The following is a 24,142-nucleotide window of genomic DNA, read 5'->3' on the forward strand; positions in this document are numbered from 1 at the left end:
ATTAGTTAGACAAATGGGTCTTTGCAATGTGAACACATGCCTCAGCCCAATTGATAAGAGTTTTAAGGCGATTCTGCTTCAAGGAGTTACTTGGTATTGTTGTTTTCTGCACTTGATTCAGATTAAGCCAAATGTATTGAACACCTCTGTATAAAGCAGGCATAATCCAGAGAATATTAAAAAAAGTAAGATAATGAACAACTGAGATATATTGTAAAATAATTGCTTAAAAACAGGATCACAGCCAGGCACAGTGGCTCATACCTGTAATCCCAGCACTATGGGAGGCCGAGGTCGGCGGATTACTGGCGGTCAGGAGGTTTGAGACCAGCCTGGCCAACATGGTAAAACCCCGTCTCTACTAAAAATACAAAAATTAGCCAGGGATGGTGGCACACGCCTATAGTCCCAGCTACTTAGGAGGCTGAGGCAGGAGAATCACTTGAACCCAGGAGGCAGAGGTTGCAGTGAGCCAAGATCACACCACTGTTCTCCAGCCTGGGTAACAGTGAGACTCTGTCTCAAAAAAGACAAAAAAAAAAAAAAAAAAAAAAAAAAAAAAAGATCATGTTGGGTCATATATCCTTATGCTGCCTGGCTCACTTTGTAGCTGATAGGTTGTCACCAAACTCTTTCTGGGTGTCCGTACTTTGAGGGTTTCCCCTGTTGGTGTTTATGATAGTTTGGTGTGTTGACTGCTATAAGCATGTCTCACCAACAGTCATTTCATAAGATCAAGACAATGCTTCTGCATTATTCCTGATTTCAGAGTCCAAAATTTTAACTCACAGCTTTGCACAGAAATGTAACTCCCCATTCAAAAACTTAGACAATCTTATTACAACATCAATTTAGAGACAATATTTTTTAAAGCAATGATCAATGATTCAAATGAAGAGAATTCTATAAAGAATTGGACAGAAAACATAGCTCTTGTCATGAAAGCAGAAACATCTGCTCCCTTCAGGATCCAAGAGCTACTTTTTCTTTGGTATCATTCTGAGGTAATTTTTCAGTCTTCCTTTCATTCTTTTCCTCAGCAATTTTCTTTCTAAGACAAAGGAGACTGTCAACTCCTTTTCTGCCTTTTCTTGGTCATAAATCACTATTCTTAAAGGAGATCATTCTCAGTCTAAGTTCTCCCTCTAATGGGTTCTCTCGGGTCAGTAAATTGACATAATCTATTAACAAGAATTCAAACAAATGATTTCAAATTATATTACCTGCTTCCCTATGCCTCCAATGTTGTATTTTATTTAAAGAAACTACTTAGAATATAAAGTATAAGTAGGCTTTACAACCAACAGAGAACTGAAAACAAGATAATCAATTTATTGTGAATGATGTAACTCAAATGCAGCATCCATGGTGGCATCTGGGAAGTATGTCTTTTTTTCACATAGGAAGAAAAGTAATTGCCTGGAGACATATGACTAGCAAATGCTGCAAAGGAAACACCCAATAAGCAATAGCAAATATACGGTGTCCCTGTCGTCTGGCTACAAAATGTATCTTGATTTTCCACTGGCTCTGGGAGCCGTGTCCTGGTCATGGATAATACGCTTTCTCCCACAACATTACTCTTTCTCTCTAAGCCTTCTGTTTCCAGATCTCTGCCTTAGCACTAACATCCAAACGTGGTTTCTAACTGGACACATAAAGAAGGTTGAGGCTGGAGACTTTATTATTTAATATTGTTGTGGTTTATATCATAAACCCACTACATAATACCTTTCCATGTTAAGTAAAAATCTGTGACACAAAGAAGGGAGGAAGGGGGGTCTTACTCTTTTTTTGAGACGGAGTCTCGCTCTGTCACCCAGGCTGGAGTACAGTGGTGCGATCTCAGCTCACTGCAATCTACGCCTCCCGGGTTCAAGTGATTCTTCTGCCTCAGCCTCACAAGTAGCTGGGACTACAAGCATGCGCCACCACGCCTAGCTAATTTTTGTATTTTTAGTAGAGACGGGGTTTCACCATGTTGACCAGGATGGTCTTGATCTCTTGACCTCATGATCCGCCTGCCTTGGCCTCCCAAAGTGCTGTGATTACAGGCATGAGCCACCGTGGCCAGCCAAGAAGGGGGTCTTACTCCTTAGACAAGCTGTAAAAAACTTTCCTGAGAAGTAAGTGAGATCAGTACTAAGCTGGGAGTCAGCTGACCTAGGTTCTAGAATTTGCACTTACACTAAGTCAAAAGAGGAAGTCACTTCACATTCCTGCATGTCTAGCTTCTAAAAAATAAAAAGGTGGGGCACACCTCTAATCACCTTCCTTTATGACATTCTACCCCAGTGTACAGTGTGATTAGGAGCATGACTGCCTTTCCAGGTTCAATCCTGCGCTGCCACAGCCTGTGACATTAGCCAAAGCACTTAACCTTTCTGTGTGTCCATCTCCTCTGCTATGAAATTGGAATAAATAGCAATAAAATCCTCTAAGGGTTTTATGAATGTTAAATTGGACAATAGGCCTGCAACAATGTCTGGCACATGGTAAACAGTATGTGTTAGCTATTATTGTTTTGCGAGCTTTCATTTTAGATATGCTTATCTTTCAAGAAGGGTGATTATAAACCTGAACTGATTGGACATGGTAGTAACTCTTAAGGCTGCCATGCTAAGACAGGGTTTTATTCATGTTAAGAATCTCAATATGGGAAGGCAATTAAAATATTTGATATTTGAGAAAGATTCTTACCCTTTTCCAAATTCAGCTCATCGTCTTGTCTGGCTTGAAAAGAATATAAGGCCTTGCAAAGTCTGCTGCTGAGCTGGGCCACACCAGGGGCTGAAATAGATTAGGCTGTAATTACTATGCTGTGTTAGTAGGCAAATGAATATGAGCTGAAGCTCTGGTTATTTAACAGTGTGGTGCCGAGTTTCAATATATTAAATTTTTCTCAAGAGGGAAGTTTGTAATGTTATATAATGTTCGTTCCTTGATTCAATAACCATTTATAATGTACTTTCTATATGTATGGACTACATAACTTATGTAACCAAAAACTATATCATAATACAGCAAATCAAAAGTCTAGAGAAAAACATCATTGTGTGATAACAGTAATGAAGATGCCAGTATCTTTTTCCATGTAAGCTTAGTTGGCAGCACTTAGATAATAGGTGTGGTGGATGCATGCATGTTTTGGAAAACATTTACCATTTTGCCATTCAGATATAAATAGGGGATATTATCATCATCCCTAGCTGTGTATGGAACTGTTTTGCAAACAGTGTTCCTTAATATATTCCTTAATATATCATGTGAACCATAATGTCCTAGTTTTACTGAAATTCTTTTTTTAAAACCAATTTCTATTTTAAAAGTTAGATAGTCAAGATTATGGTAATTATATTTGAACATTCAGAGACAGTGACACGTGTGTGTGCTGAAAGATGAAGAGCAGTGTGGTGTGTGTGTGCACAAATGACTAAAGTCAGATGGCTGCTAACAGGGGTTTGTAGGCCATGGGTCCAAGCCTTGGCAAGCAACCTGGATCACCATGTGCCTCGCAGAGAGGACAGGCTTCTCATGGGAGTTTGGAGGAGGCTATGGAGACAGAGCCGCAAAACTCCTCAAAATGGTTTAGGTGTGATTATGTGGATGGCAAATAACAGGACATTTGAATAAGGTGGATGCCAGTCATCTGATATCTGTGGCAACTTCTCATATTATAAAATACTTTCCCAAAACTCTATTCTTAACTTCTTCCCATTTTTACATAAAGCTACAGAGTCTAACAAATTAATCAGTCCTGATGGAAATATAAATTAAACAGATACAGGTCAAAGTGGCTCTGAAAATAAAATTTAAATATAGCAACATGCCTTGTCAGTAGGACCCAGGCCAAATGATTCTGGGCATGGGATTACCTGGAGCTGAAGAACTTGGATTGCTCTGCCCACCAGAAGATGCCTTGCTCACAATATTCTCTAATCTCTTCATCAAAAAAGGCCGAGATATTTTCACATAGCTATGAGTATGCTCCTGTTCAAATGGTATAAAAAGTCATATTTTACAACATGATTATCATAAACATTCATGAAAATTAACTCTTCTGTAGCTGTTTTTCAGACAGAGTCTCACCCTGTCGCCCAGGCTGGAGTGCTGTGGCATGATCTTGGCTTACTGCAACCTCCACCTCCTGGGTTCAAGTGATATTCCTGCCTAAGCCTCCCCAGTAGCTTGGCTTACCAGTGCCTGCCACCATGCCTGGCTAATTTTTGAATTTTTAGTAGAGACAGGGTTTCACCATGTTGGCGAGGGTGATCTGAAACTCCTGACCTCAAGTGATCCGCTGCCTCAGCCTCCCAAAGTGCTGGGATTACAGGCATGAGCCACTGTGCCTGGACTGGAAATTTTTAAATTGAAGGTATAAAATATCAGTAGATTTCTAAGCCCTACTGTGTTTCAGTTTTGAGCTGAAGCCTTAATATAATTTTCAGAATTACACAATTACTATACTTTATAGCCTGTGTTTCCAATTCTAACCTATGTGTCTAGGTCAGATAGTAACATTCATGGCATTACTTTTACAAACACAAATTTAGTTGGCTTAATGCAAGTGAAATGATTACAACCCTTTAAATGACTGAGACTGTTTTCAAGATCTTGAGCCTCTTAGAAAACTGTCCCTTCATCATAAGATGATTACAGCTCCCACTTCTGATCAGTAACAAAAATAGCCACAAGCAATAGCTACCATGTATGTTCACCTGCTCATCGACTCCTGAAGAGTGCAGCACTGGGAAAATACGTGTACGTGAATTTCAGAGCTCTACTGATGCATTACCTGTATTAGGCACCATGTTAAACAGATGAGACTAATACCACAGAATCTTATAGGTCTGTATGAATATTAAAATTAAGTTTAATAGAAATTTTACCGTAAAAGCACATTCAAAGGATAAAATTCAGGTATGATGACCAAGAAGAAATTGAAAGTGTTTTTTAGCTCCTCATAATAGTTTAGGGTACACAGGATGTATTCGATTGTGTCTAGCTCTTGTTTGTGCTCAAAAGAAATAAAAACATTTTAATCTTATTAGGTATATGAATACTAATGTCACATAGAATTTTTAACAGCTTTTTTTCCACCTGATGCTACTTTAAGCCACTCCACCCAGCAGGCCCAATCAAGAAATCACATCCAGTTTCTTGAATGTTACCTTTTCCTTCCACCTGAAGATGGAGTTACTGCAAGGATGGCTGGGTTGAGGTCTTTGCTCAAGTTCTGCTAACGTTGATGACAGTTTGTAGGAGTTCGCTTCCAATAGGTCTAGTTTCAAATTGTTCTGTGGATACATCATTTGGCCATGTGAGCAAATTTCTACAAAATGAGGCATAACTGGATAGGAATATCAGAAAAACTTTCAAAATAACAAAGAGGTTAGAAAAGTATACATTTAACTCTTACAGATATTCACGGAAAATGCCAAAGAGAAAAAAAATGGGGGAGAAAACCCTTTAAGCAGTCTCGAGACTGTTGAGTGTGTCTAAGTCTGTACTCTGGGGGTAAACAGGAAACCTTGGTAATATATTAGCATTTTATGGCAATGAAGAGCTTTTACTCAATATTCTGCTGAGGGATGAGAAAGGGAGTAAGTGTTGATTGTAGAAGGTAGATTTTTGGTGGTCTGTGAAGAAGGTGAGCCATCAGTGCTCAGTATTGTGAACAGAATTGAATTAACATCAATAGAATCAAATGAAATTGAATGTGAGCTTCGTTCCTTCTTTGAGAGGGTGAGGTCTTATATTACCCAGGAAGTTTACAGGAACACTTCTGGAAACTGGGAACAATATTCGACGGTACTTGGGTATAAAAATAATAAGTCAAGCTAAAGATACACTCCTAGTCTCTCTCTGTTCTTAATTTGACCTTGAACTAGAAACTCTATAATTAACTTGTCAGGCTGGGTCCAGCCAGTGTGAATCACATAACAGAATCTAAGCACTGGAAGGGTCTTGTTTATCTAGCCCCCTCCTCACCATTATTCCTCTCTCCCCCACACCTCCAGCATGGGAATTCCTAATGCTAATACCCCTGCCAGGGTGTCACAGCCATGGACAGAAGACGTCCAATTGGTGGAGAAGGTCTCCAATCATCGGAGCAATCCACTGCATTGTGGAGCAGGCTTACCTAAGACAAAACTGAAAGCTCCCCCATGCCTTCTACCATTAGACCTTCACTTGATAGTATCATAGAGCACATCTAGCTCCTCTTCTATGTGGCCCTCTTTCTAGTATCTAAAGACAGTATTTAATCTATGTTCCTCCAGTTTTCTCAACAATTTCTCCTGTGACATTGCTTGTGAACATTCTTGATGCAAATATGGCACTTCAAGGACCAAGATACAATGAAATAAGGAATAATTGAAATAAAAGAGTCTCCTCATCTAAGAAACCTTCCCTGGGTAACCCAAAATTTACCAGTATCATTAGTGTCTGTCTACCCAGCTGCACAGCATGTGTAATGAAATCATGCGGATATTTGGCATTCATCACTTAAAGGTTCATAGTTGCTCCTTCACCAGATCATAAATGCTGGAAGTTCCAGGGTCAGATGCTCTCCCTCCTTGTGTCCTCCACTCTGTACTTCATGTGAGAGGACCCAGATCATCCTAATGCATGTATGCTGGTAATGACAATGACAAAATTCTGCTCAAGGACAGCCAAAGGAATAAATGTATAACCCAATGGCCTCATGAAATGCTCTTTATGACTTTATTTTGGCAAATATTATTTGCACTGAATTAGTTAACTAAACAGTTTGTATGGTCACAGAAAATGTCCTACAGTCTGCTTTATAATTTCATAAAGATTGCAGCCATACGTCATTGCAGGTATGTTAGACCTCTGTTCCCAAGTGCACACAATACAGGCCTTTCTTTTCACAAGAAGTGTTAGGCTTGTTTCTGCAACAGCACCCCACTCAAGAAAGCCTTTTTAAAAACTAGGTCAGAGGTACCTCACTGCATCTGTCTTCTTTCACCAAAAGCTATTAAAATTGCCAATCTGGGAACAATTATCAGGTACCTATATTCACAAGAGAGTTAGGCTATAAGCAAGGAAAAGAAAATGCCCAGATTCCTGTATCCTTCAAAACACTGCTAAAGGCCAGGCGTGGTAACTCATGCCTATAATCCCAGTGTTTTGGGAGGCCGAGGCGGGCAGATAACCTGAGGTTGGGAGTTCAAGACCAGCCTGACCAACTTGGAGAAACCCTGTCTCTACTAAAAATACAGGGTGTGGTGGCATATGCCTGTAATCCCAGCTACTCAGGAGGCTGAGGCAGGAGAATCACTTGAACCCAGGAAGCCGAGGTGTGGAAAGCTGAGATCATGCTATTGCACTCCAGCCTGGGCAACAAGAGCGAAATTCCATCTCAAAAAAAAAAAAATTGCTAAAAAATTTATCTCTGAATGATTCTCATATTAACCCCAGTCCACTCCTGATCTCTAATCACAGCAGAAGAAACCCATATGCTGCACACTGGTGCTATATATCTGTTCATTTTTATTTCTATGTAAAATGCATCAGCTTTTTGTTAACTGTCCCGTTCATGTGAGTTCCTCTGAAGTGGCCAAAATGTCCATCAATCCCCACGAATGTCTCTGGGGCTAGAGTTCACACACTCAGCACAGAGGCCAGGAGGCCCACCTCCCTGCCTCTTCTACCATCTCCCCACCCCAATTCCCACCCTCAAAGAACCTTGCCTCCAAAGTTGCTCCTGGTTCCCCAAGAAGCTTTCACCTCTCAACCCAGACTGCCCTCTTCCCTCTGTGCAGCAACATCGTCCCTTTCTCCTGTTATCTGTAATAACCCTGACATCCGCAGAGGGATGAATGGAAAATACCATCTTTATAAAAAAGACTAGTTTTTGAGCTCCTCCTGTGAGCACTGTGCTAGCATTTACTAAATAATATTTCACCCTCTCAAAAGCCCCATGAGGTAGGTACCAATATCACCATTTTGCAGGTGAGAAAACTAAGGTTGCCCCAGGTCCCTGTAAACAGCAGAGCTAAATCTAAATACAGGTCTTTCTGAATGCAGACCCTGTGCTTCCTGTCACTCACTTTTCTAAACTAGGTTAAAGTGCACATGGTTTCTAGGGCCTGAAAGAATGACTCTGTTTTGGAGAATACTATTTTAGACACAATTCTTTTCCAAGGACACCAAAGCAAACATTTGTAGGTAGTTGGATTTTTCCAGATCCCTCAAGTGACTTATGAAGCTGACCCTATAAGCTCTCCCACTAGATTTCTCTATGTCATGAGACAGGAAAGGCAAACAAAGCCAAGTGGACCAGAGACAAGTATTCTAAAAATAACTTTTTCATCACTAAATCTAGGGAACTGCTCTCTGCAAACATTTACCTCATCCATTAACGCTGCTGTGTCTTTCTGGCTCTTTGCATCGGAGAAGGAGGAGTTGCTGGAGTACGTATTAAGCATTCGTCCCAGGCCTGAAAATGAAATCATGTTCTCAGTCACCTTTCACACTGTCCTAGTGGGACATAGCTGGGAGTCAGTCACTTTCAAAGGGAGCCTGAATCTAGAAGTGAAACCAGTGAGATTTCTTTCTTTTTTCTTTTCCTTTTTTAGATGGAGTCTTGCTCTGTTGCCCAGGCTGGAGTGCAGTGGCACGATCTCAGCTCACTGCAACCTCTGTCTTCCAGGTTCAAGCAATTCTCCTCCCTCAGCCTCCCGAGTAGCTGAGATTACAGGCGTGTGCCACCACATCCAGCTAATTTTTGTATTTTTAGTAGAGATGCAGTTTCACCATGTTGGCCAGGCTGGTCTCTTAACATCTGACTTCATGATCCATCCACCTTGGCTTCCCAAAGTGTTGGGATTATAGGTGTAAGCCACTGCACCAGCCACTGGCAGGATTTCTTAAATGACTGAGGGAGTCTCTGCAGGTAGTTCTTAATAAATTTGACCGAATGATAAATGAACTGTTCCCTTACCTTTCTCTTCATTTAAGGAAATTTGAGAAATGCTGCTGCTTAAAGCATCTGGACTGTTATTTTTCCAGATGAGATTTTGAATCTTTCAGTCAACCCATTCTAACAATTGCTAGCATTTACACCATGTTGGCTTCTTCCTCATTATGGTATTCACATTACTAAATATTTTTTATCTTGAATTTGCTCTCCAGTATTCTACTACAATGAGTTACTGTAGCCCATATAAAACAAGCTGCTGTGTAGACATTAGAATCACAAGTGTGGAGTCATTTTTGTCATCCGTGTTGCTTTAGAGCTGCTTCACATTCTAACATGCCTAATTTCTAAATACAGAATAATTTGAGTGATCTTTACATTGTTTCAAAAGTCAAAAGAAACAACCCAAAAAAACCTCCAAAACTCTTGTACATGGGAAGTTTACCATGTTTTAAACCAAACACATCATCTCTCATTCTAGCCAATTTCAGAAACAGTGAAAATGCTTCATTTCTAACAATAGTAGTATAATACTTATATAGGTTTCATAAATAGTGATTTTTCTTTTTTCTTTTTTTTTTGGCTTTCTCTTTCTTCTTTTTTATATTTTTTTATTCACACAATTTAGGTTTGATATATGGTTGTTTAAATGAGGTGACCCCTGCCAAATAGCAAAAGCAATTAATCCTAACTCTAAATGAAACCTCTGAGCATAATATGGTCCCTTTTCTGACCATTCGAAGAGACAGTTACACACCTTCCTTGTCTTTTGAGGCTTTTTCAATGTCTCTCTGCAGTCTCAGTAATTTTGGTTTTATTAAAGACTTCCGTCTCTCTTTATCCATTGCATTGTTAAGATCTTCTTCCTTTAGAAAAAAGAAGGGTGTCTAATGCGGGGGAGGAAGTAAAAGTTGCTTTTCTCTGTCCGTACTGACACTTTCACTGGCTGCATTTAATTTTAACTTTATAAAAGAAAAAAAAAATTAAGCAGGATAATCTTTAGTTTTATACACATTGTTCTACCTGTTTTAGACCTGATTAATAAGAAAATATCTTCCTGTTCACAACCTGTAAGTCACATAGCCAAGTACTTTTCAATAGAGCAAATTATTCTTTGAGAATGAACCCTTACTATAGTTATTTCAGTTTCTTGATAAATCTATTTGTTATATTCTTACTGCTTCCTTATTTACCTTTGTTCAAGTGAGAGTCGTTTAACGGCCCAAATGTAATATCATGTGTGTGCTTCGGGCTGTGACTGCCTCAGGAGTGGAAGACATTTTTACCGAGTTCTGTGTTGGCACAACTGGGAATATGTGAGCTAAAACACATATGCTCTGCCCAGAATGGGTTTATTATTTAGTTAGGCCTTGAAGCACAACATTAAAGAAACTAGCAATACAAGACCACATGCATTCACAAATGGTACAGACACCATGAGTGGAGGCAGCTGACAGTTTTAGGAAGGCAAGAAGACATAACTGTCCAGTCAAGGAAAGATGGCAAAGGGCACTCCAGGCGGGAGAACTGGCAGGAGCAAAGGGCAGAGGGAGGACTGTGGGAAATGTATCAGGAACAATAAAGACACCTGTTAACATGAGCAAAAAAAATGGTAGAAGAAAAAATTGTTCAGGGATTTTAGGCTAGATTTTAGGGCTGAAGTAGGAATATAATAACATAGGGTATGAGGAATCATTCATGATATCGGAGCTTTCACATGCATTATTTCAACAATTGAATTTAAAAAAAGGAATAGGATAGTAGGATTGCAGGGAGGAGGTTGCTAAACATGAGTGTGGCAGAGGAACAGAAACCCATGGAGAAAGAGGGAAACTAATGACTCAAGATGGGAGGAAAGGATGCAGGCTTCTCTGATAAGGAAGGAGAAAAATTATGATCCCGGTTGAGAGATTACCTTTAGATAGAACTTCACAAACAAGAATTGTGAGGATTTAGAGCAAAAGGAATAGCCTCTATAAAAACATATACAGATAAAAATATTTTTTATATATTTTGCATTGTACATTACAAAAGTTTCTTTATATTCTAGGCCAGATGTGGTGGTTTCCATCTGTAATCCCAGTACTTTGGGAGGCCGAGGTGAGTGGATCACTTGAGGTCAAAGGTTTGAGACCAGCCTAGTCAACATGGTGAAATTCTTTGTCTACTAAAAATACAAAAAATTAGCCAGGCATGGTGGTGTGCACCTGTAATCCCAGCTACTCGGGAGGCTGGGCAGAAGAATCACTTAAACCCAGGAGACAGAGGTTGCAGTGAGCCGACATCGTGCCGCTGCACTCAGCCTGGGCTGCAGAGTGAGACTCCATCTCTAAATAAATAAATAAAAGTTTCTTTATATTATTTATTACATGCAACTCCTACAACTCAATGGTTGGTTTTATTTTCCTCATTTTACCTGTAACACAGAGACAGTGTCTTGCTCTGTCACCAAGCTGGAGTGCAGTGGTGCGATCACTGCCTCCCAGGTTCAAGCTAGTCTCATGTCCCAGCTTCCACAGTAGTTGGGATTACAGGCGCCCACCACCACGCCCGGCTAATTTTTATATTTTCAGTAGAGACAAGGTTTTGCCATGATGGTCAGGTTGGCATCTAACTCCTGAAATTAGGTGATCCACCCACCTCAGCCTCCTGAAGTGCTAGGATTATAGGCGTAAGCCGCAGCGCCTGGCTTGTGTTCCCTCTTCAGACCCACCTACTTTGACCCCAAATTCTCTACCATTCCTTCACATGTCAGCACATAGCTGAGGCCCAAGCTGACATCACACCCTCAAGTAAACTCCGACTAAACTGCTAAGATGGCTAACTAAAACTGTTAGCCCTTCCCCGTTGAAGGCATGCGAGTCAGAACATAGCTCCCATACTAGTCCAAGGCTTCCCTTGGTTTGTTTGGGACGTCTATTGTTTAAACATGTATTTTCAGGGATACATTACTCCTGGGTCAATTTCAGGATAGCGTATATTGCCATCATTTAACTCTTAAATTTGTTCTTTTAAAGATTCGTTAGGAAGAAGGTCAGTACTGGAGGAGGCACATAAAATTAAAGATACAATCTTTTGAACATGGTTTTCATGGTAACCTTACAAATATTTTCACCAAGTCACCAGCCCTCCAATTTTTACACTCAGATTGGTCTGTTTGTTGTACCCTGGTCCATGTAAATTTTCTAACACTGGATAAAAACCAGCCTACACTTACTGACAATAACTATAAAGTCAGACATTGGGGTGCTTTGTTTTAAAGATGTCAAGAAAATACTATTCACTCATTTTGAGACACAGTCTTTTCTCTTAGACAACAGATACATGGTTGTGAGTTCTGACACAGTGAAGTTTTATAGAAACCAAAAATTTCCCTGAACATGCCAATAAATGAGAAGTCATCATGACTGCCTACTTACACTTAGGTAGAACGCTAGTCAAATTTTCAGGAAAATAACCCTTATTTTATTGACAGGTTATTTGATGGGGGCATTTTTATTATTCTTTGTAAGAAAATAGTAGATTTATATTATTGTACATTTTTCCATCTCAGGCCCTGGCTACCTTATTTGGAAGAATACAAGCACTTTTCCAATGGAATCAAATTATTTCCACTCCCATTGCTACCTTGTTTCTGCGTTGAATGGATATTGATAGCCAGTATACTTCTCCTTTGTCAGGACAGATGAAAAAAAGACTTAATAAAATATAGCTGGTCGTTTGTTGCTGTCTGAATGGTGAGGAAAGGCAAAGCCAGTCAGGATTTACTGCTGTGCCTGACTTAACCACCTCTCCCTTCTATCCTTACCTCTTGTTGCCTGATCAGAGGTCCAGGGCGGTCAGCTTTGGCTGTACTTTTAATCCTAGGGAGGACATGACCAATGGGCTTGTTCTCCATATCTGAGGAGAATGACATTCCTAATCTGGAGCTTGAAATCCAGAATAAAATATGGCAGAGGACCCAGGGAAATACTATCAGGAATTCTTTCTGCAGATTTTGGTAATTAATAATCAGCTCCTAGAACACTACGATTAAGAATATCAAGAGGGGAGCAGAGTCCAAAATCTTTGAGGCTTGACCCAGAAGGACAAATAATTTGCCCCAAGATAGCAAAGAGGCAACACGCTTGGGCTCTCACCAGGGACACTGACCAGTTTTCAGCAAAAACACCGGCAGCAGAATCACCCAAATGCCCTCAAAATAAGCCTCCAGTAATCTGGTCCAAAGTTTTCAAGGGAAGGGACCAGGAAAAATGCTGATAGTGACTCCTACCTTCTGGAATCCATGCCTTTGGGTGATCTCCCCTCACACCCACCCTCAAGTATGGGCTGCACTTACTGACTTGCTTCTAGCAAATAGAATATGATGAGATGTTACTTCTGAGATTAGCTTACAAAAGACTATAATTTCTTGGGCATCTGGCTCTGTCTGTCTTGATCATTCATTCTGCGGGGAGCAGGCTGAGACACAGAGAGACCCATATGGCAAGAAAATGGTATCTCAACCAACAGCAGCGAGGACCGGAGGCCTGCCAGCAGCCTTGTGAGTCAGCTTGGCAGAGTCTTCTGCAGGAAGAGCCTGGGGATGTCTGCAGCCCAGCCTAATACCTTGATTGCAGCCGTGGGAGAAGCTCAGAGATACCCGGCTAACCCACAATTGAATTCCTGACCCACATAAACTATGAGATAATACATGTTTGTTTTAAGCCATTATTTTGGTAGGGGTGGGGGCGGTAATTTGTTACATAGCAATTGGTGCAGACAACCAATTTAAGCACCATGTGATATACAGTGATTAATTACATGTCGTTGAAACATGTCTGCCTAGCACTACTTTTATAGAAGACCGAATATGGAAGATTCTGTTTAAAACCCTGCTTGACTTTCTTTCCTTCTACAGAATACCAAAGAAATGTTTCCATTGCCCAGTTTATAAACCAGAATGCTGTTTTTTTTTAAATTTATTTATATGGGCTATGAGAAATCATTTTCATTTATAAAACATATTTACTTTCAATTTTTTTCAATGTAAGTCCCTCAGTACCTAAGATCCTCCATTAATGTTACTTTTTCTTTCTTTCTTTCTTTTTTTTTTTTGTCATTTCATACTTACAAAGTAATCTGTTAATAGGAACTCAGATTTGTTTTCTGTAGATAAAGTTGCAGTTTCTTCCATTAGAGCCTGGATATCTTTTTCAACATCTATCTTGCTGATGGCACAGTGAATCTGTGAATGGCACTGCAATGTCAAGGGGAGCAGAATAAGGTTGTCGAAGAAAGGTTTCTGCCCCTTCTTACCAGGCACACCAGAATGGAGAGATCATCTCTACTCACTGTGGTCAGGGTTTGACCAAAGAGAGAAATATGTTGGCTGTACTGGTTTAAGTTATTGCATAAGAGTTGAATTCTTTCCTTCTCCAGCTCCAGGATGCTCTGAAAAAGAATGAAAATCCGGGTATGATCAGCTAGTTGTGATGTAAAACGGACATCACTCATCAACCACTGACACACCTGAAGACACACTGAGCAAATTCTCATGATTAGCCTCTTGACTATGTCATATCCAAACCACAGTGGAGGGAGATTTCCAGGAGAGGAATGTGTCTTGTTATCTGTCTTATTACCTTCCTTTAAGGGTGATTTAACTCACATACTTTCCCCAGGCTCTTCTGACCCAAAAGGCATATAGGCGGATGCCGTGGGTTACCTAAGTTCATAAAGAAGGGGGAGAAAAGAAGGAAAGGAAGCATTTGAGACACATTCAGGAATTCTAGAGGAGAGTGATGCCCAGAAAAGCCCATATCCATATCTTGGAAATGCATTTAGACACTCAATAGTTTCAGAATTGTTTATAGTACATACAAGGCATTCTGGTAGTCTTCAGGGAAGAGAATGACAAGCCACAGATTCTCTGTTTAAGGAGATTATTTAACAAGAGAAGAACCCCAAAGTCTGATCATAATCCTACCTAAAATTAGGCCTGGGAGTCAGAGTTTACTGTTTGCAAGTGGGAACATAGAATCTTTATTTTGTGAGATGACAGAAGTTTCATTATTAGACTCATGACTTTTTCGGTAGGTAGGATAAATAAGAAAGTGAGGATAATCACATTTGCCTTGTTAACTATTAACATTTTAGAGGCCGGGCATGGTGACTCACGCCTATAATCCCAGCACTTTGGAAGGCTGAGGCGGGCAGATCTGAGGTCAGGAGTTTGAGACCAGCCTAGCCAACATGGTGAAACCCTATCTCTACTAAAAATGCAAAAATTAGCCAGGCATGGTGGTAGGCGCCTGTAATCCCAGCTACTCAGGAGGATAAAGCAGAAGAATCCCTTGAACCCAGGAGGTAGAGGTTGCAGCGAGCCGAGATCATGCCACTGGACTCCAGCCTGGGCAACAAGAGTGAAACTCTGTCTCAAAAAAAGATAAAAAAATTTAGAAAATGTTAGTTATTAGACCCCTGCCAATTGAGTTGCTGACTGGTGGTTTTTAGAGAGGGCAGAAAGGTTTAGCAACTAAGCATTGTTATAGAAGACTGAGTCAGGTGGAGTACGCAGGGAGATTTCAAGGCTGTGGGGGCAGCATGAAGCTGCTGGGTATGTGCCCAGGGGATTTTGGGCTTTGATGGAGGTGGCAGATGTCTAAGACAAAATGCTTCCCATCCTTTTTTTTTTTTTTTAAATTAAAAACAAGGCCTGGCTGGGCACGGTGGCTCACGCCTATAATCCCAGTACTTTGGGAAGCTAAGGTGGGTACATCACCTGACGTCCAGAGTTTGAGACCAGCCTGGCCGAGATGGTGAAACCCTGTCTCTACTAAAAATACAAAAATTAGCCAGGGCGGTGGCACACACCTGTAGTCCCAGCTACTCAGAAGACTGAGGCAGGAGAATTGCTGGAACCCAGGAGGTGGAGTTTGTAGTAAGCTGGGATCGGACCATTGCATCCCAGCCTGAGGGACAGAGTGAGACTCTGTCTCAAAAGAAAAAGCTTGACCATTCATCCTTTTACCCAGAGAAGGCCAGCTCAGTTGCTCTCATACCCACCATCCCAACTCCTCCATCCCACAAAGAGGACCAGCAATCATCTTTCATGAACAAGGCTTTGGGCAAAATTGGTGGGTAACATGACCATAGGGAAGAAGAAAGATGGGTATGTCTCAAGGCCCTTGGCGGTGCAAGGGAGGTGAGAATGGAGAGTGACAAAAATCACTGGATTCTCCTCGCTCACCTCTTAGCATGCCCACAGGAGCCCATTGGCCTGATCCTGTATGGCATTCCTCTATATCCCTGTGTTGTTAATTCGTCTATGGTAGATGATAACAAACATTCTAAAAAGTTTCTTTATACTTTTAATTCTGGTAAAATTTATATAATATGACATGCCATTTTATCCACCGTAAGCATCCATTTCAGTGTCATTAACTACATTCACGTTATTGCTGGACTGTCACCACAATTCATCTCTAGAACTTTTTTCATCTTGCGAAAGTAAACTGTACCCAGGAAACAACAACTTCTCATTTCCCACTCCCCGCCTCTCCTAGCAATCACCATTCTACTTTCTGTCTCTGTGAATTTAACTCCTCTTGGTACCTCCTACAAGAGGAATCATACACTATTTGTTCTTTTGCATCTGGCTTATGTCACTTAGCATAATGTCTGCAAGGTTCATCCGTGTTGTAGCATGTGCCAGAATCCCATTCCTTTTTGGGTGAACAATATTCCATGGTATGTGTATACCACGTTCTGTTTTCTGTGCATAGTCATTTGAACACCACTTGTAAATCAAAGTAGTAAAAGGCTCAGGCAGTAACTATGAACATCGATGCCAATCACATGCAGCTTTAGATTTCGTGCAAGTGTCCTGACATTTGGATCGAAACCTGGAGCCGTGCCCTCATGGCAATCTTGGTTGCCTCTGAAGCTGCACAATTTTCTTATGTCAATGGGAGTCAAATGCATTTGTTTATGCTGGCAGTCTCCTGAGGCTTTCACAAAATTGTAGGCGCTAGTCATTTGAATGTGGCCGGCTGCCCTTTGTCCCAGATAAAGGATTAAAGACACAGAACAGCCTATCAAATGTTTTGCTTATTCAAGGGCATAATTGATATGCCTCATAACAAATATGTGAAACAAATTCTGCTCAGTTGTTTGGGTCTCCTATGTGACAATCTTCAAAAATAAGTCCTTACCCTATAGAAAAAGATATAGAAACCAGCTCTTCTGTTTTAGCCTGTGAGCAAAAGACAAGAGAAAATAAAAGCCAGGTTTTAGAACACATTGCGTCCCTAGAGGGCAGGTGTTTCTTTACTTTGACAAGGGATGAACCACTGGCATCAATCTGAGACTAGAATAACCAGTGTCCTTAGTGACATGATAATGCTTAACAGATTTTAATTACATTTCAGGGAAATCATTAAAATGATCTATGTTTGCTCATGAGAAGAGGAGGAGATAAATTCCACTGTGCAAAGGAGAGATCCATATCTCATTTCATGACCTGTTACTTTCTATTATCTTGTTCTTTTAATATAAAATAGGTGGTACAGAAGCAAGATCCTCTGGAAGACCTCAAACTGTCCTCTTAAGGTTCCACAATAGTACATATGAAGAAAGTGTGGTCAAGGAGTTATCAAGAAAGATTCAGATTTCAGCAGATTTAGAGCCTGTCGGGACCGCAACCATCATGACAATTTATGTTCTTCATTCGTTCCCTTCAGTTCCTGCTGTCCTGGCCTTTGGTCTGGTGCTACAGGAAGGGCTCAAAGGGGTTTTGTTTTCATTTAAATGGCTGTTATAGAACTGGAAAAAGAAATATTCTCTTTCTAGAGCAGACACTCTCAAACTTTAGAATGCCTAGACCCCTCTTTCTAAATCATTCAGAGGTTCTGATTGATTTAGAGGCTCCCAGGTCTAGGGAGGCGCTCAGGAATCTGACTTTTATCAAGCACCCCAGGTGCTTGGAGACATTGTCCTAGGTCCACAACGGCCCACAAAACATACAGTTTAAAATCATAATTCTTCCACCCAGAGGTGACTACTATTAACATATTGATATATTTCAGTCTAGGTATGTGTCTATGTTTGATTTTCTCTTCTAGTTATCTATCAAATTATTCAAATTTAAAATTCCGTTTTTTCCACTTAACTATACATGTATGTGAAGAGTTTCCCATGCCATTAGTCTCTGAAAATACCACTTAAATTATTTCATAATCATCCATTTTGCAGGCATGTGGTGATCCATCTAGTCATCCCTTTAATGTTGGACATTTGCGATGTTTCCTGCCTTTTACTTTTAACGTGTTTCAAATAGAAATCTGGGTCTGGTTTGTCAGCTACTTCCTCAAGACAGATTTGTAGAAAGAAAACTACCTTTTTCAACAGAGTCCTAGGAAAGAATGAATTCCTTCTGTCCTGAGGCGTCCATTGTATGTAACGAGTTGTCATATGTCTGCATCTAGAGTGGGACTACTCAAGTGCCGTCCCTGGGAGAGCAGAGAAAACAGCCACTAGAATCATTTTCTGTGTTCTGGGGTTTAGAGGAGGAACACTGATTGAGAAAGAAAATATTTTTAAGGCTCTTGACACATATTGCAAGTGGTTTTTAAAAATAATTCCTTGTGTAAGTACTTTAGTACGAAGCATTTGATTCTTTGTAATTCTTGGTAGTATGGCTATTATTGTTAAAAAAAATATAGATTATTTCTATCATCTGAATTGTTTCTTCTTGGAAGGGAGGATGTGGATAGAACATAATATGATTGTGAAATAATAAGACTAATTTTGACATGTAGATTTTGGAATTGGTTTCATTACTTACACTTAAGACTTTATAATATTTCTCATAGTATCTAGTACACTGCCTTGAATGTAGTTCAATGCATGTTCTCTGAAAGAATTTGTAAATGCAACCTGTAGGGTAAAAAGGAATAGGAGGACACTTCATAGGACCCTAAAATGAATTCTTATGTTCAATTTTTTTTTTTTTTTTTTTTTTTTTGAGACGGAGTTTCGCTCTTGTTACCCAGGCTGGAGTGCAATGGTGCGATCTCGGCTCACCGCAACCTCCGCCTCCTGGGTTCAGGCAATTCTCCTGCCTCAGCCTCCTGAGTAGCTGGGATTACAGGCGCGCGCCACCATGCCCAGCTATTTTTGTATTTTTAGTAGGGACGGGGTTTCACCATGTTGACCAGGATGGTCTCGATCTCTTGACCTCGTGATCCACCGGCCTCGGCCTCCCAAAGTGCTGGGGTTAAAGGCTTGAGCCACCATGCCCGGCCCTTATGTTCAATTTTTACAGAAGAATGGTGAAGGAATGGAGAACAAATGAAACTGAGAGACACTAGCTATCCTATTTCCGTCTCTCACACTTATAATAAAATTCTTCTTTGAGTCAATTCAGTCTGTTTTTGTTATATATATCTTCATTCTTCATAAATCTAATATTTGACTTGAGTATCATAAACATACACAAAATACGGCATACACAGAGTAATATGTGAGTCAATGACCTGCTGGGATAGGCTGAGTATATACAAGCCCAGGGTATACCAAAAAGGGCATCATTATTGAGGGCTCAGGTGACGCAAAGGCACTTGACAGAAGTCATATCAAGTTGTGTCTAATGGGCTTGAGCTGGCTCTCAGGAGCCAGGAGAGAGCTCACAGGAAGGTGGGGTAAGAGAAGCAGTATGAGCTAAAAAGGAGAGAGAGTGAAACGCTGGTGGCCTCCAGCATAGCAGTAGCAAAAATCCAGGATACAAGAGGGGAGAACCCAGAAAATGCTCTTCCTCAAGGATATCATGACTTGAGTAGATAGTCCATGGGACTTGGATTCAAAAAGAGAAAAGAAAAAAACTAAAACCTAAACTAGATCTTAAATATTTTTAAAGCTGAAGTTGAAAGATGCCTTTTGAAATGTACATGAATGTATACCTTGTTACCATCAGGAAGAGTGTAAGAAAAGAAGGTAATTTCCATGATGCTTCCGTATAAATACTGGGAATGCTGAGAAGGGGGAGTGGTGGTTGGAGGAGAAAGGTATAGAAGGATCTTAACAGGAGGATAGGAAACTGAGATGCAGGAAAGACCTAGAAGAGCTTCTGATAATGAAGATAATCGTAGCCTTCCCTAACATATGTTGAAGGAAAGCTAGCTATCAGTTATACCAGGTAGAACCCATTTATCTCCCATTGCTGTGATGTAGGTAGAAGGGTGAGGAGGATGGAGATACTGAGATAAAATCTTTTTCTCATAGCCCTTGAAGGGTGGGTACATGGAAGATGGAGTGGAAGCAGAAATGTCTCTGCCATCTCCTAACAGGGCAATCCAAGGAAGCTGGCCTTGGTGGAAAGACCAGGGCTTCATCAAGAAGTGATGAGGTGAGGTGAGGCAACATCAGAGCTCGGGCTGCAGAGCCAGATTTCAAATGAATAAAGTTAGAATTTAAATCCCTGACCTTTTCTCATCGCCTTCATCTAAAACCTATCCAGCATAAGCAAGGAGAGTACCAGGAGCTTATGTTCAAAAGTGTAAAGTAAGAATTTTTTTCTCATTTCTTCCTCTCTTTGACCCAAGTTTTCATCTCTCCTTTAATTTCCCCTTTCTTCTCTAATTCTGCATCTATTCTACTCTGAATGGTTGAACTGCAAGAGATGTAAATGCAGCACTTCGGTTTCCGCTTGCCTTTGCTTTCCCAGGTTTCACTGGGGCAGGAGCATAGCACAGAGTTCCAGGCTAAATCTTGAAACCATCTCAGGCTGTTTATGTTCCCAGCCTCAATTGTAAATGCAGGATAAAATGAGTACCTTCCTCATAATGTCATAACGAATACAAAACATAAGCACACAAATGTGCTTAGCACAGCCTAAAAGAGGAGCAGTGGGCACCAAGCACTTACTCCATGCTGGGCATTAGATCATGGCTTTCTCTAATCGTACCTGCTTTAAAGATTTTGTTTTGAGATGGACTCTTGCTCTGTTGCCTAGGCTGGAGTGTAGTGGTGTGATCTCAGCTCACTGCAACCTCTGCCTCTGGATTCAAACAATTCTCCTGCCTTAGCTTTCTGAGTAGCTGAGATTAAAGGGGTGAGCCACCATGCCCAGCTAATTTTTGTATTTTTAGTTGAGACAGGGTTTCACTGGGTTGGTCAGGCTGGTCTCGAACTCCTGACCTCATGATCTGCCTGCCTTGGCCTCCCAAAGTGTTGGGATTACAGGTGTGAGCCATTGGGCCTGGCCTAAACTTTTTTTTTTTTTTAAACTTAAAACAGGTGGGGAAAAAGAAAACCAAAATATTCATGTTCTTACTTTCCAGAATTGATAATTATTTAATTTGATCATATTTATGTTGACTCCGGGGGTGTATTGCTTCACCAGGGACCGTGCATAAGCTGCATGGCTGTTTCTGGCAATTCTGTTGTATTCCCACCATGGGCTCCATTTCTGCCACTGAACACAGGGCCAGTCTATATGTATAAGTTTACAAACACAAACATGTAAACGCAGTATAGTTTGTGCACTCAGTATAGTTTGTGAATGAGTTTAAAAGAATTTTAATTTACAGAGATTGAATAAGTGGTATATTTCTTTTCTTCAACATCATGTTTTTTGAGGTTAATTCATGTTTAAATACAATTTTAATTAACTTTTCACTGCTGGATATTAGTTCACTTTCCAAATTAGACATTATTTGAAGAGGAATTCTTCTCGATGGGTATGAAGATTGTGTACAGTTTTTACTCACATGCAATTATAAACAATTCTGCAATAAACGTTCTTGTGCATCACTCTTGGAATGCAAGTGCACATTTATTCTGTAGGGTATATGCCTAAAAAGAGAACTGCTATGTGGTGAGTACATGCTTCTTTTAGTTTCACTAGATACCATTATTTTTATTCCCACTACAGGGGTACAATAATTCTAGTTTCCTAGCATCCTTACCAACCCTTAATATTGTCAAGTTCTAATTTTTGCCAAATGATCTAGCATTGTTTCATAGGTTTATTGATATTTTGATTTCTCTTTTTGTAATATGCTTGCTGACATCTTTTGCCTATTTTTTATCAGATAATTTGCCACAATTCATTCTTTGTGTCTGCTTTTCCTGCTGAGATGTACACATCTCAAGTGTTGCGATGTTACTTTATTTAATGCTCTGTATCTCCAGTGCCTAACACAATGCCTGACCTCCTTAAGCGATCACTGTGTGAGTCATTGCTTATGCCTAAAACTAATTTCCAAGGACCTAATACTTAAGCCTTCATTTACACTTTACTCTGACAGCACTTTTTGAAGTTAGCTGAGTGCTATTCTGTCCACTAAGAATTAGGAGCGGAAACGCTGGCCAGTCATATGTAATAAATTGTCACTGGTGATTGACATGGAGAAATTGAAACAATGAGAGGAAATGTGGTTTGTCTAGAGTCACAATATGTGTGTCATAGCTAAGACAGAGGGCAGGTCTTGTCATTGTAGATCTGACCTCCATGTTCAAGGTCACGCAAAGCTCCACGGAAGAAGAAAAAGAAGTGAATATATAACTTACCTGGTAGCAGTTTTCAAGAGTGTTTTCCCATTTCAGTCTGGTAGAATAACCCATCATGTTTTTTTGGTAGTAATTTTCATCTTCCTTTTCCAACTTCTCAGTTGATTTTGTCAGTTTATTGAGGAGCTAATGTAAAAACATCAATGTCACACATTCACTAACACATTTTTGAAAGCCCTTTGTAATTCCATAGAAATAATTGTATATGGCTCAATGATATGTTTCTTACTTCTCATGTAGAGTCATAAACAGTGACTATAGTTGACAAAACCAAAGATTTTTATCAGAAAAAAAGGCATGGCCAAACCAGAAGGAAGCCTAAGGGCCCTGCAGTATGATCCCCTAAATCCGATTGTACACATGAGGAGACTGAGACCCTTAAATAGGAAGTGATGTGTCTACACTCACGCATATGAGGAGGTCAAACAACATAGCTTTTGAGAATTGACAGTACAGGTCAAACTGCAATTGGCCAATGAATCCCATAGTCTTATCTGGTAAATCCTTTAGGTGCCTGCATTTCTTACCGAGTTAGGTAGATACTTGTGGAATCATACAATTTTTAGAAATAATTTTTCGAATGAGTCTGGCTACTGTCCTATCTAGCAATATTATTTTACTTTTACCATATAAACCCAGAAGTAGAGCTTTGGACTCAAACTTCCAGGATAAGAGTTCTGGTTCTGGCTGCAAACAAGTTGCTTAACTTTACTGAGGCACAGCTTTCTCGTCTCTGTGATGGGCTTAGGTAGTTTATACACACTGGGTTGATTTGAGAATTCCGGCACATCTTAGAACTCAGAAAACAGGACTACAAAACGCAGGCCTCAGAAGCAGCCTCAGAAGTAAAAGTTCCTCTCTGACCTTCTTTTGCCCTCCTGTCTCTTAGTCCCATTCTCTCCTGAGGCTATTTGTAGGAACCAGAATCCCTCCTTCCCAAGGAAGGTCACAGACACCAGAACCCCTTTTCTCCAAAGCCAGCCATAAAATCTAAAAATATTACTCTCACTTTCCCTCTGTCTTTCTGTGTAAAAACTGGCCATAAAGAAATTACTGACCTACCTTGTTTGACTATAGGTCATAAGATCCCTATTCCAGAGATCCTGCCCCATACCCAGCAGGAAGGAAGGCTGCACAGAGAGGCCAAGAAGAGTCTAGAAAGACAGCCTTGCTGGGTTTACTCACTCAGCCTATTAGCATTCGATTGCACTCCTTTTGTACAATAATATTTCTACATGGATGTCCATACTTTGTTAAACCTAAGCATAAACGTAGACAAGTTCCCCTGTATCTTTGGATCTTTGTTCCGAAGCTCCCGCATCACATAAAACTGTGATCAAATGCATTTGTATGCCTTTTCTCCCGTTCATCTGCCTCTTGTCAGTGGTTTTTAGCCAACTTTCGGAGGACAAAAGGGAAGTTTTCCCTTGGCCCTGACACAGGTTACGCATGTAAGGCAGGTTGCACACTGCCCTACACCTGGCATAGCACTCCAAATTTAGCGAGTGTAATTATTGCCAGTGAAAAGCCTGAGATACATGCCCAATGTTCACCAACTTATGGACAGCTTGATAGATGGTTTCCTCTCATCCTGCTCCCCAGTGATCTGCTCCCTTCCAAAGGGCCACCTCTTGCCAATCACCA

General features: G+C 40.4%; 2 protein-coding genes across 9 annotated transcripts in view; one reads left to right on the top strand and one right to left on the bottom strand.

The window, feature by feature from the left end:
• Nucleotides 1–22,511, top strand: part of SPC25 (SPC25 component of NDC80 kinetochore complex) — a 51,823-nt gene extending 29,312 nt beyond the window's left edge. For both annotated transcript variants that reach the window (XM_074399543.1, XM_074399542.1), the window contains exon 7: nt 17,491–22,511. In XM_074399543.1, coding sequence (XP_074255644.1) covers nt 17,491–17,750 — 260 coding nt within the window. In that variant the 3' untranslated portion in view covers nt 17,751–22,511. The remainder of the gene's footprint in view (nt 1–17,490) is intronic.
• The window catches only part of NOSTRIN (nitric oxide synthase trafficking), a 73,270-nt gene that overhangs the window by 11,355 nt on the left and 37,773 nt on the right, over nt 1–24,142 (bottom strand). For all 7 annotated transcript variants that reach the window (XR_012517731.1, XM_074399537.1, XM_074399539.1 and 4 more), the window contains 8 exons: nt 22,499–22,624; nt 14,282–14,380; nt 14,061–14,186; nt 9,705–9,813; nt 8,379–8,467; nt 5,172–5,297; nt 3,876–3,990; nt 2,701–2,790 (listed from right to left, as the gene is read on the bottom strand). Coding sequence is in view for 6 of the 7 variants with exons in the window: in XM_074399537.1 (XP_074255638.1) it covers nt 2,701–2,790; nt 3,876–3,990; nt 5,172–5,297; nt 8,379–8,467; nt 9,705–9,813; nt 14,061–14,186; nt 14,282–14,380; nt 22,499–22,624 (880 nt within the window). In the remaining variant the exon portion in view is untranslated. The remainder of the gene's footprint in view (nt 1–2,700; nt 2,791–3,875; nt 3,991–5,171; nt 5,298–8,378; nt 8,468–9,704; nt 9,814–14,060; nt 14,187–14,281; nt 14,381–22,498; nt 22,625–24,142) is intronic.

The sequence above is a fragment of the Saimiri boliviensis genome, chromosome 5, assembly GCF_048565385.1.
Source record: "Saimiri boliviensis isolate mSaiBol1 chromosome 5, mSaiBol1.pri, whole genome shotgun sequence".
Lineage (NCBI taxonomy): Eukaryota > Metazoa > Chordata > Mammalia > Primates > Cebidae > Saimiri > Saimiri boliviensis.